This window comes from Dermochelys coriacea, chromosome 1 (assembly GCF_009764565.3).
Source record: "Dermochelys coriacea isolate rDerCor1 chromosome 1, rDerCor1.pri.v4, whole genome shotgun sequence".
Classification (NCBI taxonomy): Eukaryota; Metazoa; Chordata; order Testudines; family Dermochelyidae; genus Dermochelys; species Dermochelys coriacea.
The window spans coordinates 245719450-245733399 of record NC_050068.2 but is presented as its reverse complement, the minus strand read 5'-3'; the positions used below and the strand labels follow the sequence as shown (position 1 = coordinate 245733399).

The 13950-nt window shown below is 39.0% G+C and overlaps 1 protein-coding gene across 6 annotated transcripts in view; it reads right to left on the bottom strand.

Moving 5' to 3' along the window:
* FGD4 (FYVE, RhoGEF and PH domain containing 4) overlaps positions 1–13950 on the bottom strand; it is a 174261-nt gene that overhangs the window by 13518 nt on the left and 146793 nt on the right. For all 6 annotated transcript variants that reach the window (XM_038406892.2, XM_038406937.2, XM_038406921.2 and 3 more), the window contains exons 5-7: positions 10257–10346; positions 7669–7814; positions 299–455 (exon numbers count right to left, since the gene is read on the bottom strand). In XM_038406892.2, coding sequence (XP_038262820.1) covers positions 299–455; positions 7669–7814; positions 10257–10346 — 393 coding nt within the window. The remainder of the gene's footprint in view (positions 1–298; positions 456–7668; positions 7815–10256; positions 10347–13950) is intronic.

Genomic DNA, 13950 nt, shown 5'->3' with positions numbered 1-13950 from the left:
TTAAAATGAAGTGGGAAGTTGTCTTCTACAGTGTGTACCCCTTAGACTTGTCCCACCTTGTATTTAGCTCAGACATGCTGGTTACCTTCTCCAGACCTGAGGAAGAGCTCTGTGTAGCTTGAAAGTTTGTTCCTTCCACCAACAGAAGTTGGTCGAATAAAAGATACTATTACCTTACCTATCTTGTCTTTCTAAGGGACTGGATATTTAAAATTATTTAAAACTGTCTTTCAGAAATATAGAAAATGACACATACATACTACTTTGTAGCTTTTCAAGAAATAGTCTCCTACATTACCTGAATGTCCTGAATAATGGATTTGAATAGAGGTGACCGCTCAGTCCACATTTTCACCAGTTCCATTGCATTATCAAAGTTTTTCACATACTCTCCATACATCTTGAGGAAAGGAGCCAACTTCTGCAGAATATCTCCAATTCTGGGGGTCGCAGTCCTGCAGAGCAAGAGGATTGAGTCTCAACTTCACAGCAAATAAGTAAAAGCCGACAAGGTATTAACTAGTTGACAGAATGAGGGAAAAATATTATTTAAAAATCTAAAGTAATGAATCCTCCAAGTTCAATACTACTACATAAAGGATCCCAGTCTGACCTTCAAAGGAGACCTGTAAAAGTGAAAACAATCTTTGTGCCCTAACTTGATCAAGTATAAAGGCCTTAAGTAAGGAATAAAGTGCTATATAAAACGTTAATTCTTCTTTCATTATTTCCATTTAGTGAATGGCATTTCTCTGAACTGCCATTATAAGTGATACAACACTGCACTTCTCAGCTGGAGGTGAAAACTCAGGAGGCCAATTAATGCAGAACTGAGAATATTCCAGTATTGCTAGAAACTATTGAAAAAATAAGACAGTTTTAAGTTATATTATGATAAATTTCATACTGTGAAAAAAAATTAAGTCACTTAGAAGCTTAAAGTAGTAAAGAATGTAGTGTTGCTTTAGGTCCAAGTAAACAGGCAGCATTTAGCAGCTTTTCAAAATTTGAAAAATCACTTCGTGCTGACCTTTTCACAAACATACAGAGTTTGCAACAAGGTTCCAATAGTTTTATGAGCCAGCCAAACAAGAAATACCCTACAAATGAAATGGGCTACTTATCTATAGCTGCTAGTTTACCAAAGGTGATCTGATTTCACTTTCCCTCCAGAGAAACTAAATTTTCAAGGCTGTCTCTAATGCCAGACCTGAAGGTATCCAATTTTTACAAGCTTGGGCACTAGGCCATATCAGATATGTCCAAAAAAGTCAAGCACATTAAGTCTTGACAAGAATAAAAGTCTACAATGACTTCAGAACCCCTCCATAAGTAGGGCCCTTCGTTTTCATTTTTTATTTTATTTAATGTTTCCCAGGAATGTATTGGTGTTTATTACAACAAAAACAAAGGTGAAAATTGGTGGAAAAAATTAATTTTTCTGGGTAAATGTGGGGCGGGGGAGGGTGGATGGAAAAAAGGGGAAAAAGTACAGCAGATTAATACTTTGATTAATGAAATTCAATGTGGTTTGCTGCAGAACTAGAACAGAACTCAAAACACAATGCCACCTCTGAGTTTAAGAAAACAATACATCTCTGATCCCCAAATAAAACTTTCCATTTGAATAAAGTTTATTATTGTGGACTCAGAACTATTAGCCTACAAATATTTACATTTAATAATTGGGCCACACCATTAGCAGCACATACACTCAACTTCATCCTTTTCTCCTGTTTTTGTTTTTTTAAAACTTGTGAATACTTCCCGTGTTCTGAAATGTATTCCGATACACATTTTCATTTTTGTCCCATTCAGTGTGTCAGATCTTTAAACTGTTATCTGCTAACAGTTTGAAAAATGTACGTGGTGGGTGTGAGATTCATCAGTACGTTCAGATGTGCACATACTTCAGAGCTTGCGTGTGGCTGTTTATTGTGTGCATCTTCTAGACTAATACATAGCCTTACTTCAACAGACAGCGTGGCATATATATACAGATTAACGTATTATTGTAATATCTATATCTCTCGCAATGTATTGTATTTTCCTAATAAAACAAGCTATTTTTTTATATACCTGAATATATAAAAGTAGAGTGAAAATTGGTGGTGGGGGGGAAAATGAATAATACTTTTTGTAAAACCCAGGATTTTTGTGTGTGTGGTAAAAAAATCAGTTTAAATGGAAAATGCAGGGACTTATCCGTAAGGCACAGCACAAGGTACTCTGGAAGAACATGCAGCGCAGTGGCAGCTTGGAAAGAAGAATCTTCTGATGAGAGAACGCATAGTGCCATCGATGAACTGATGGCTGTAGATAACCAATCCATAACAGATTCAAACAATTTGTGCATTGGCTGGCTCATCAAAACTACCGGAACCTTGTTACCAGTCACCAAACCATAACGTTATCCTCAATATATGCCCGTTTGAAAATGTTTGATTACTTGCGACAATGCTACCCATTTACCATAGACTCAAAGCCATACCCATTTTCAGTGGGCTAAGAGCACCCACAGCAGACAGGCAACAGTTCCCATAAGAACAGTTAAAACTCCAAGGAATAGAAATTTCAGAGGCACTTCCAGACACCAGAGATAACATTCTCATGATGTTCCAAGTCAACAGGGTTAATGTAATAAAAACTTTTCATAGTTATGTAAGCCCAGGGACATGTCATATTTCTGCATTATCTGACCAACCTTCTATGGGGAACTTATAATTGCAGTGAGTCAAGCCTGGTTGGTCATTTCTCAAATGCCTCTTTTGTCATCTCCAAGCTGCACAGCATACAAGAGGTACTTAGGTCTGACTGTAATGTCTCAAATAGGGGTGTCAAGCAATTAAAAAAATCAATCATGATTAATTGTGTTATTAATAATACAATATCATTTATTTAAATATTTTTGGATGTTCTCTACATTTTCAAATATACGGATTTCAATTACAACACAGAATACAAAGTGTACACTACTCACTTTATACTTATTTTTGAGTACAAATCTTTGCACTGTAAAAAACAAAAAAAAAATAGTATTTTTAAATTCACTTAATACAAGTACTGTAGTGCAATCTCTTTATCATGAAAGTTAAAGTTGTAAATGTAGAATTATGTACAAAAAAACCCTGCATTCAAAAATAAAACAATGTAAAACTTTAAAGCCTACAATTCCACTCAGTCCTATTTCAGCCAATCACTCAGACAAACAGGTTTGGTTACAATTTGCAGGAGATAATGCTGCCCGCTTCTTGTTTACAATGTCACCTGAAAGTGAGTTTGCATGGCACTGTTGTAGCCGGCTGTCATAAATATAAAGGGAAGGGTAAACACCTTTAAATCCCTCCTGGCCAGAGGAAAAACCCTTTCACCTGTAAAGGGTTAAGAAGCTAGGATAACCTTGCTGGCACCTGACCAAAATGACCAATGAGGAGATAAGATACTCTCAAAGCTGGAGGGGGGGAAGAAACAAAGGCTCTCTTGGTCTGTGTGTTGCTTTTGCCGGGACCAGAGCAGGAATGTAGGTCAGAACTCCTGTAAAGGGCTAATAAGCCATCTACTTAGATATGCGTTAGATTCTGTTTTGTTTAAATGGCTGATAAAATAAGTTGTGCTGAATGGAATGTATATTCTTGTTTTTGTGTCTTTTTGTAACTTAAGGTTTTGCCTAGAGGGATTCTCTATGTTTTGAATCTGATTACCCTGTAAGGTATTTACTATCCTGATTTTACAGAGGTGATTCTTTGACTTTATTTCTTCAATTAAAAAATTCTTCTTTTAAGAACCTGATTGCTTTTTCATTGTTCTTAAGATCCAAGGGTTTGGGTCTGTGTTCACCTATGCAAATTGGTGAGGATTTTTATCAAGCCTTCCCCAAGAAAGGGGGTGTAAGATTTGGGAGGATTTTTGGGGAGGGGGGGGAAGATGTTTCCAAGAGGGCTCTTTCCCTGTTATACATTTTTTAGACACTTGGTGGTAGCAGCAATAAAGTCTAGGGGCAAAAAGGTAAAATAGTTTGTACCTTGGGGAAGTTTTAACCCAAGCTGGTAAAAATAAGCTTAGGGGGTTTTTCATGCAGGTCCCCACATCTGTACCCTAGAGTTCAGAGTGGGGAAGGAACCTTGACACCGGTGTTGCAAGATATTTACGTGCCAGATGCACTAAAGATTCATATGTCCCTTCATGCTTTAACCACCATTCCAGAGGACATGCATCCATGCTGATGACGGGTTCTGCTCAACAACTATCCAAAGCAGAGCAGACAGTTGCATGTTCATTTTGATCATCTGAGCCAGATGACATCAGCAGAAGGTTGATTTTCTTTTTTTGGTAGTTCAGGTTCAGTAGTTTCTGCATCTGATTGTTGCTCTTTCAATACTTCTGAAAGCATTCTCCAGACCTCATCTCTCTCAGATTTTGGAAGGCACTTCAGATGCTTAAAACTTGGGTCGAGTGCTGTAGCTATCTTTAGAAATCTCACATTGGTACCTTCTTTGCATTTGTCACATCTGCAGCGAAAGTGTTCTTAAAACGAACATGTGCTTGGGTCATCATCCGAGACTGATAGAACATGAACTATATGGCAGAATGTGGGTAAAACTCAGAGCTGGAGACATGCAATTCTCCCCCAAGGAGTTCAGTCACAAATTTAATTAACATTTTTTGTTTTTTGAAGAGCATCGTCAGCATGGAAGCATGTCCTCTGGAATGGTGGTCAAAGCATGAAGGGGCATACGAATGTTTAGCATATCTGGCAAATAAATACCTTGATACACCAGCTATAAAAGTGCCATGCAAATGCCTGTTTCAGTTTCAGGTGACATTGTAAATAAGAAGCAGGCAGCATTCTCTCACGTAAATGTAAACAAACTTGTTTGTCTTAGCGATTGGCTGAACAAGAAATAGGACTGAGTGGACTTGTAGTCTCTTGTGCTTTACATTGTTTCGTTTTTGAGTGCAGTTATGTAACAACAACAAAAATCTACATTTGTAAGTTACACTTTGACAATAAAGAGATTGCACTACAATATTTGTATGAGGAGAACTGAAAAATGCTATTTCTTTTGTTTATCATTTTTACAGTGCAAACATTTGTAATAAAAATTATATAAAGTGAGCACTATACACTTTGTATTTTGTGTTATAATAGAAATCAATATATTTGAAAATGTAGAAACATCCAAAATATTTAATAAATTTCAATTGGTATTCTATTGTTTAACAGTGCAATTAATCATGATTAATTTCTTTAATCACAATTAATTTTTTTGAGTTAATTGCATAAGTTAGCTGCGATTATTCAACAACCCTAGTCTCAAGATGTCATGACCAACTGGAACACCATTTACTCATGATTAAATGCCTGCTGTAATATAAACAGGTTCTCAATGCCTTTTGTTCAAAACAGTCGTAGTTAATCCACCGAACACAACCCAGCAAAGTCCGTAGAGCTTATAATTCTAGTGCCATTTAGTGTATATGGCTTCACTGTAGTTAGCCCAGACTAACCTAGCCTGGTGCATCCCCACCGCAAAGTTCTCCTTGTGCAATAGTATCCCCCGTGGTGCTGCACTAGTCAATGAACTGGGATGGGACTTCTGATGGGATATCCCATGGTTCTTGGTATGAATTAACCTGGGCTGTTCCGTGAATTCGTTTGCAGGATGCTCTCTCTCACTTAGCATGGAGCTGCTGCCTGTGTCAGTGACATAAGAACACTTTATCTATGTAACTTCCAAGCGGAGCTCCTCATTATTAACACGGACTGTTTTGTACACAAAACCAAACAGCATTCGGCATCAAGAACTTCTAATGAGATCATCACTAAGGAATTCAGTCTGCAAGCCACAAAGTGATTCTTAGCACACGTTCATGGACTAGCTCTGCTCAAATTCTTTGGAAGCACAGCAAAAATGGAGTGAGAAAATGTGGGGTTAAAGTACTGAGCCAGTGTAGGTGACTTCAATGCAGAAGGAAGGAGGTAGAGAAGAAATCACAGCCTAGGTAGAATTGTGGGTTAGCACTGGAGGCCTAACAGAACCTGGGCTTGATTAGCCTGCATTCTCACAGCAAAGCAGGCAGGTTGCCAGACCAGGCTGCAATGAAACTCTACCTCAAGCTATACCCTCAGCTGTGCCTGCTAGCCCTGGGCCACCCCCCCCCCACCTGGAGGAGCAGTAGCGGCAGTGGCAGCAGTTGGGGCCATCCCTAACCCAGAGGAGCAGCAGCGGCAGCAGGGAGGCCCCAGGCTGTCCACCTGCCCCCAGGAACAGCAGCGACTGCTGGAGCACCTTCCCCACACGCTGGAGTGCTCCCTCCTCTTCCACATTCCTTAGCACCTAAGATTTAGTTAGGGGTATTTTTCGTAAAAGTCATGGCCAGGTCTGTTTATTGCTCCTGACCTGTACGTGACTTTTACTAAAAATACCCGTGACTAAATCATAGCCTTATTCATGGGTGGCTGAGAGCATTCATACAATTTTGCTGTGTGCGGGGCTCTACATGATGATGGCTAAGTGATCATAGTGCCTAGAAGGGTTTGCTGTTTGTCACTGGCATAGCTTTGTGAGAGACAGCCCAGGTTGGAGAGTTAAGGGGGAACAGTTGTCCCACAGTTCCAGATTGTACTCCGGAATCCTGTCACAGTATTTTACTAATACGACACATAATACAGTCTGTCTCCTATAATTTGTGCTCTAAGGCAGAACAGTTTATGTATGCTATAGCTTTTAAAGCATTACTGAAGTAAATCGTACTTCCCCTCCCCCAAAATTGAGCAGTTTAATATTTGGGTTCACATTTAGTATCAGATTTTTTTTATTTGATGAATACAAAAAGATGAATTTCTCATATACACCATTATAATAAAGTATTTAATATTGTAAAGAATGCAAGCTTAATGTTAAGCATTACTTTATTTTATGCTGTCTAGTTGTTATCTAATTATGATATTTCCTTGCTTTATAGAAAATGTTACTTTTTTTTGAAGAATTAGGTTGGATTAAATAAATTGAGTGTGTGCTGACAACCACTATGTCTAGTGTTATCACAGCACAGGCACACTTCTAGTTATTTTCACTCAGGAGGGAAAATAAAAAGCTTATTACACAATATTTTAACACATATACCACCCTGGCTTGCTCTTTTAACATGACTTTCCTTTGAAAAAATGCCATGACATCATCATCCTAAAAATAATTTAGAACCAGGTGTTAATTACTAAATGATAAAGTTAAAACATGTAATAATAAAAGGAATTCTACTTTATTATAGAGTAGAAAGCAACGATAAAAATTAATGCACCATCAGGTTACTGCACAATAACTGTATAAACATTCATTTGTACCAATTCTTGTATTTCAGGCAACAGACTCACCCAGTAGCATGTAATCTTAAAGGGCTACCGCTTCCATTCAACTAAAGGTTTCACAGGCAAGTAATCCCATTGACTTCACTGAGACAACGCAGGTGCTTAAGCTAAGGACATGCTTAATTCCTCTATTAAACGAACCCTGATGAGTAGTAGAGCAGCAAACACTTTTTCGCAGCAGCAGAACTTCCTTGGAGCATTTTAACGGTAAAGTGTCTTCTGTCTCAGTCATGTAACAATTTCTATGCTAGCTCAGACCCATTATTAAAAGGCTTAGTATCTTTCAAAACAATTCTTACCATTCTTGCATTCTTTTCTCAAGCTCTGGAAGCAAGAATTTACTGTGGAAGGCATTGATCGATGAAATATTAGAAAAGATTTTATTGACCACCTCAGCTGGAAATGAACCCCTGTTAGCTTCCTCCAATAGTCTGCCATAGAATACCTGCAATAGAGGAGGAGGACTTAAAAGTTGACAGGCCAATGTGCATTTCTGTTATCTTTAAGTGGTACATAGCAGACAAACACCCCCCTGGCCCCCCCCAAGCATTTCAAGATGGTTACTGTTGTTGCTAAACTGTGGGAGTATCCAAAATTATTGAAGTATCGTCCCCACACTTCTCATCTCCTTCAGATATCAGTGGAACTCCCCACTCCAATGTGCCCTCCAGGAGCTAGAGCAGCAGTGAAGCCCTGGGGAATAAGGCACTTCCAGAACACATTGGGTGCAAGTGATGTCATCATACTTTGCTTTCTTTCAGTTTGGACTACAGGCATTCTTTCTATCAGCTGACTGGCCTTTCTTTCTGGCCTCCTTTCTAGTCCTCCATCCTATCTTCTTTTCTTTGCTTCTCCCTCAACATCCCCTTTCCCTTCCTACTTCCATATTCTTAAGAATGGCCATATTGGGTCAGATCAAAGGTCCATCCAGCCCAGTATCCTGTCTACCGACAGTGGCCAATGCCACGTGCCCCAGAGGGAGTGAACCGAACAGGTAATGATCAAGTGATCTCTCTCCTGCCATCCTTCTCCACCCTCTGACAAACAGAGGCTAGGGACACCATTCCTTGCCCATCCTGGCTAATAGCCATTAATGGACTTAACCTCCATGAATTTATCCAGTTCTCTTTTAAACAGTTATAATTCTAGCCTTCACAACCTCCTCAGGCAAGGAGTTCCACAGGTTGACTGTGCATTGTGTGAAGAACTTCCTTTTATTAGTTTTAAACCTACTACCCATTAATTTCATTTGGTGGCCCCTAGTTCTTATATTATGGGAACAAGTAAATAACTTTTCCTTATTCACTTTCTCCACACCACTCATGATTTATAGACCTCTATCATATCCCCCCCTTAGTTTCCTCTTTTCCAAGCTGAAAAGTTATCTTGTTAATTCATCTCCTTGGATGCTCCCTTGTTGCCCCACACTGTGTCTCATAAAACACTGAGCTCAGCATGATGTTTTGCAGCCATCACCCTGAGCACTTTGCTTGTACAAATTGGATCCCCTTGAGCGCTTTGGAGACAGGGGCTGTGCCTTCATGTGTGTTTTAAGACATCTAGCACAAGAGGGCTATGATTCTGAATCTATGCCTTTTGATACTATAGCAGTACAATTAAAAAAACCCACCTACAGAATCATAGAAATGTAGGCATGGAAGGGATTATAAACATTACATAAGTATTATTTTAATTACATTTAGGGATATAAACACGGCCTCCACCATTCTCCTTTTTTTTCCCATGATGCTGGTAGTTTTAGGTGTAATCTGTAAACTTTTCTCTGAATTTTGCCTGATATTTTGGAAAAACTTGCATGGAGAAATTCATCTTTAATTGGGATTGTGAAAATACTTTTACAATGTCTGTCAAAAGAGACTAAAAGCAAATTTGAATATTTTACTGTGACTTATGCCTTTATGCCCTAAAACAATGCTCTTATTTGCAAGAAAGGTCTATTTTCAACACGTATTCATGCAAGACAGCTATGTTAATCATTTCTCTCATATTCATGAGAGCCAAAACTGATATGCCTAAGCAGTCTGACAGCTACCAGCTGTTTAATATAGCAATTAGGACTTTTCAGACCTGATCTTGATTTACAAGCCCATGTGCTAGACCAAGGAAACATCAACATGAAATGAAGATGAAAAACATGATTAGCTGACAAAGCAATGCATGATCAGAGATATCTAGGTATAGTGGACATATATGAGAAAGTAGGCAGGCTCAAAGAAAATTAGAGAACTGCAGAAAGTTTGACATTTAAGAAATGACAAATATAGGTTGAAGCTGTGAAAAGTGCAAGCGCTCAATTCTTCCATCAGAGAATATGAGTAACTTCCATTTACTTTAACAGGAATTAGGCAGACCATGTGATGGAAGAATAGAGAAGAGAAGGTTTAAGATGGGATGCTTCTCTTCTAGGTCACTGTTTGAAAGCTGGCTAACATCAGTAGTCACCAAAATTCAATGTTCAATGGCTTAGTGCGCAGGTGATTACATCAAACACATACCACTATACATTGGCATTCTTGTTGGCAGTTTCAGCAAAGGTCAAGAAATGAATAAGCAGAGAGATGAAATTAGCCTCTCCTCTTTCTAGGCTGTCCCACTGGTATGGAAGCTTGCACTTCTATTGCTCACACTGTGGTCTAAACACAAGAATTCAGTTTCTATGTCCATCAGGGACTGGTATGTTTTGCAAACATTGAAATTATTTAAAAACAAAATGAAGTAGTTGTTGCAAATGACTGCTTAGTTCAGAGGATTAGCAGAAGGCAAAAACCCACAATCCCTTAATGTGGTTTTTACAAACAGATAAGGCTCACATGAACTGCAGTATAAGTAAGTAAAAGAATGAAGCACTTCTTAAAGCAAAATTCACCTTGTCTAAGAGGTCAAGTCGGCTGACATAGGCTCTTTCTGTATGCAAAAGCTCATCGGCAATTTTGTGACGTTTCTCCTCATCTGTCTCCTGAAAAAACGCAAGATTCTTTTTCTGAATAGTTCAGGGTAATTCAATTCAAGGTCTACATTTAATTAGTAACTCCCCCCCCCAACACAAAGTAATCCAAAATGACATAAAATTCCCAAAGGATTTACCGGGAAGTAAAAATCAGGAGCAGTGCAGAACAAACACAAAACATGTAACAGTTTTCCTGTTTGTGCAGATGGCTTTGTATTATTACTAGGTATTTGCCAAACGCTTCCACACTCTCCATCCCCAGGTTCCTACACAGTTGAACAACTAGTGCCCTGATAATTACCATTAACATTTCAGAGCTGGATGAATTAATTCTTATTTTTTGCCAGATGAATTCAGCCCTTTTTTTTTTGTTTCCAATATAGTTTAAACTGACTGTTCTTTGCATGACTGTTAGTTAATCAAAATTATTGCACAAACATTTTATGTAGACAATCAGGCTATGGATTCCAGATAAAAGGTTAGCTGTAGTAAGAGTATTCACCAGAGCTGTGCAGGAAATGGATTTTCTGTTTCATGGGAAATTCCACAGTTCTGAATTTCCCCCCCATACTGAAATTCCAAAAAATATTATTCCAGATCATTTTGTTCCAATTTCAATTTTTAAAAAATATGATATATTTAAAACCAGAAAAGAATTGCAATGGAGTCAATTCTTAAACAGAAAAACTGAAATGCTCCATTACAAAAACCTTGAAACAAAACATTTCAACCTCAGGGGGAAAAAAAATGAAATCAAAATGTTGTGTGGAAATGTTGATGAAATGGCATTCTCTAATGGAAAAATGTTCCATGGAAAAATTTTGGAACAGCTCTACTATTCACTTGTGTGGCTGTTCACCTTATTCACATGGAGTGAAATCCTGGCCCAATGAAGTCAATTGGCTTTCACGGGGCTAGGATTTCATCCAAGATATTGTTTCCACTACCTGTCTGTAAGAGTAAATCTTTTATTAAGAAGAGGAATTGAATAAGTAATTTGTGGTGCGAATCTTCCCAGCAAACACATTTTTACGACTACGACTCACACATGCTCCAGACATCTTTGCAAACGTTTGCAGAACACTGAAGTACATCACTTTTATGTGATAGTCTGTTAGCGGCTTATTTTTTGTAGTATTCACCCAAGCTTTAATGCTATTACCATCCTTGTAAATGTTAGTATCTGCAAGCAACTGAAACACCCTTTGGTCCTAAGTTTCAGGGCTGCCACCAGTCATATTGCTGCATGCCAAAACTTCTCTCTTCAGACTTAAGTAGATGCTTTCACAAGATAGTCTCCATTAAATCTGCTTAACCATATAATGAGCACTGTATTATTGGAGCTTATAAAATAGCACTCCTACTGTCTTCATGCACTCAGAAGCACCGCAGAGACCAGAAAAGTTTAAACAACTATAGGACGCTGTAGGTTAGTATGATAATTTACAGATAAAGTCTTACATTTGGACTTTAGAGGCTACAAAAATTCTTGGTTTTTCTGCAAAAATTATTTGCCCCTCCCCTCCCGCCCGCCAAAATCCCAGCAGTTTCCTCAAAGCTGCGGGAAGAACCATTTCACTACACATTTTCAGGGTCCACATTATTTGCATGCATTACAGAACCCAGTTAAAGGAAAAAGCAAGCAGGGACCAGACTTGTTAAAATAATGTAACTGTGATATTGCCAACGCAAAGCATTAAAATCATCACGAGTTAGGGACCTCAAATGCGGGAGATTAAAAAAAAAACCTACCATTTTTAAGCCAAATACGTTTAAAAAAAGTTTGCCATCTGCTTTTTCCCCTTTTAAGGGGAAGCTTCCCACAACCAAAGGGTGAAAGCATTTCAGGTCCAAAATTTTACCTGAAACGCACACAAACACGTGTATGAATTTCCACTCTGGGCCATCTCCTAACCCCTGGGGTGGAGAAGCTGTCATTCTATCCTCTCTGGTCCTCTGCTGGATCATCACCCTGGTCTCTCCTCCTGTCCCATTTCCTTCACTATCCCACTGACTTTTGTCTCCTGCCCCCATATTTTCCCTCCTTTTCCCTTTATATTTCCCCCACAGTTGCCTTCTTTTCCTCTGCATCCCTATTAGTCTCTTCCTGAACCTTTTCATCTTCCCATCTCTTTAGTCTTCTCCTACCTCTTATGTTCCTCTGAACCACCTCAGCCTCCCTCTTGCACCCCACATTCTCCTCTCCAAAACCTTCTCTGGACTGTATGGTAGATGGACACCCAATTTTCTCCTCCCCTCAACTTCTCCTGCTCCCACATTGCACCATCTCCACTCAATATGCTCCTGAATCCTATACCTCCTCGGTCTCCTGCTGCCCCCCTTTCTCTCTGTGCCCCATTCAGGGATGGTCTACATGGGGAAATTTACCATCCTAATTATATCATTTGCTTTTATGTTGCTTTGGAAATGGTATAAGGTAAACTAGACAAAGGCGCTCTTATTCCAGAATGGGAGTGTCCAAGTGTGGAATTATACTGGTGTAACTATAGCAGTAAAATTCACCAGAATTATGTTGGTAAATTTGCTCACGTAGACAAGCCCTCAAACGCCAGCCATGCCTTCTTCTAGTCTCCCACTCTACACCCCAATTCAGCTATTCTCACCTTCTGCTGCCACTGCCATCCCCATGTGTGTCCTCACTCTCCTCTACTCCCCAGATTCTCCTTCTCCTTGTGGTATCCTGACTAGTCCCCCAACCATAAAACAACAGCTATTTCCATAAGGTCAGCCTGGTTTCACTCTCATTAAAATAGTGGGAAGTGGTGGCTGATTTAGTAGGGCAGCCTCACTTTCTTATATGGACACTGTAGGGGAGGGACTCCCAACCTCTCCAAACTTCTGTATCCCTTCAAGGAGTTTGATTGGTCTTGTGTATCCCCAAGTTACACCTCACTTAAAAACTACCTGCTTACAAAAATCAGGCATAAAAACAGAAAAGGGTCACAGCACGCTATTAGTGAAAAATTGCTTAATTTTTCATTTTTACTATATAAATTATAAAAAATTAATTGGAATATAAATATTGTACTTGCATTTCAGCATATAGTATATAGAGCCATCTAAACAAGCCATTATCTGTATGTAGTTTGTACTGACTTGGCTAATGCTTTTTATGTAGCCTGTTTTAAAACTAGGCAAATATCTAGATGAGTCGATGTACCCCCTGGAAGACCTCTGCATACCCCAGGTAGAGAACCTCTGTGTTGGAAGACCTGATGTGCTTGGCCCAGTTTCTATGCACCATGGCATAATGAGAACACCTGAAATACCAATGCCTTGGCTCACAGGAAATGGGTTCCCAGTCTCAGACTCTATTTTAGGGCATGTGAGATGAGTGAAGGTAAGTTTTTAGATGGGGCAATGTAGGAGAGGGGAAGTGAGTCTTCTTTGCAGATCTAATATTGGTTATTACGAATCAGTGGAAATAACTTTTAGGTTATATTTTTAACATGTTCCTAATGTGGGTATGTAATGAAAATGAAGCAATGTGAAGTTGAGTTTCTAGTTACTGTGGTTGTTTAAAAACGAGGAGTACTTGTGGCACCTTAGAGACTAACAAATTTATTTGAGTATAAGCTTTCGTGGGCTAACA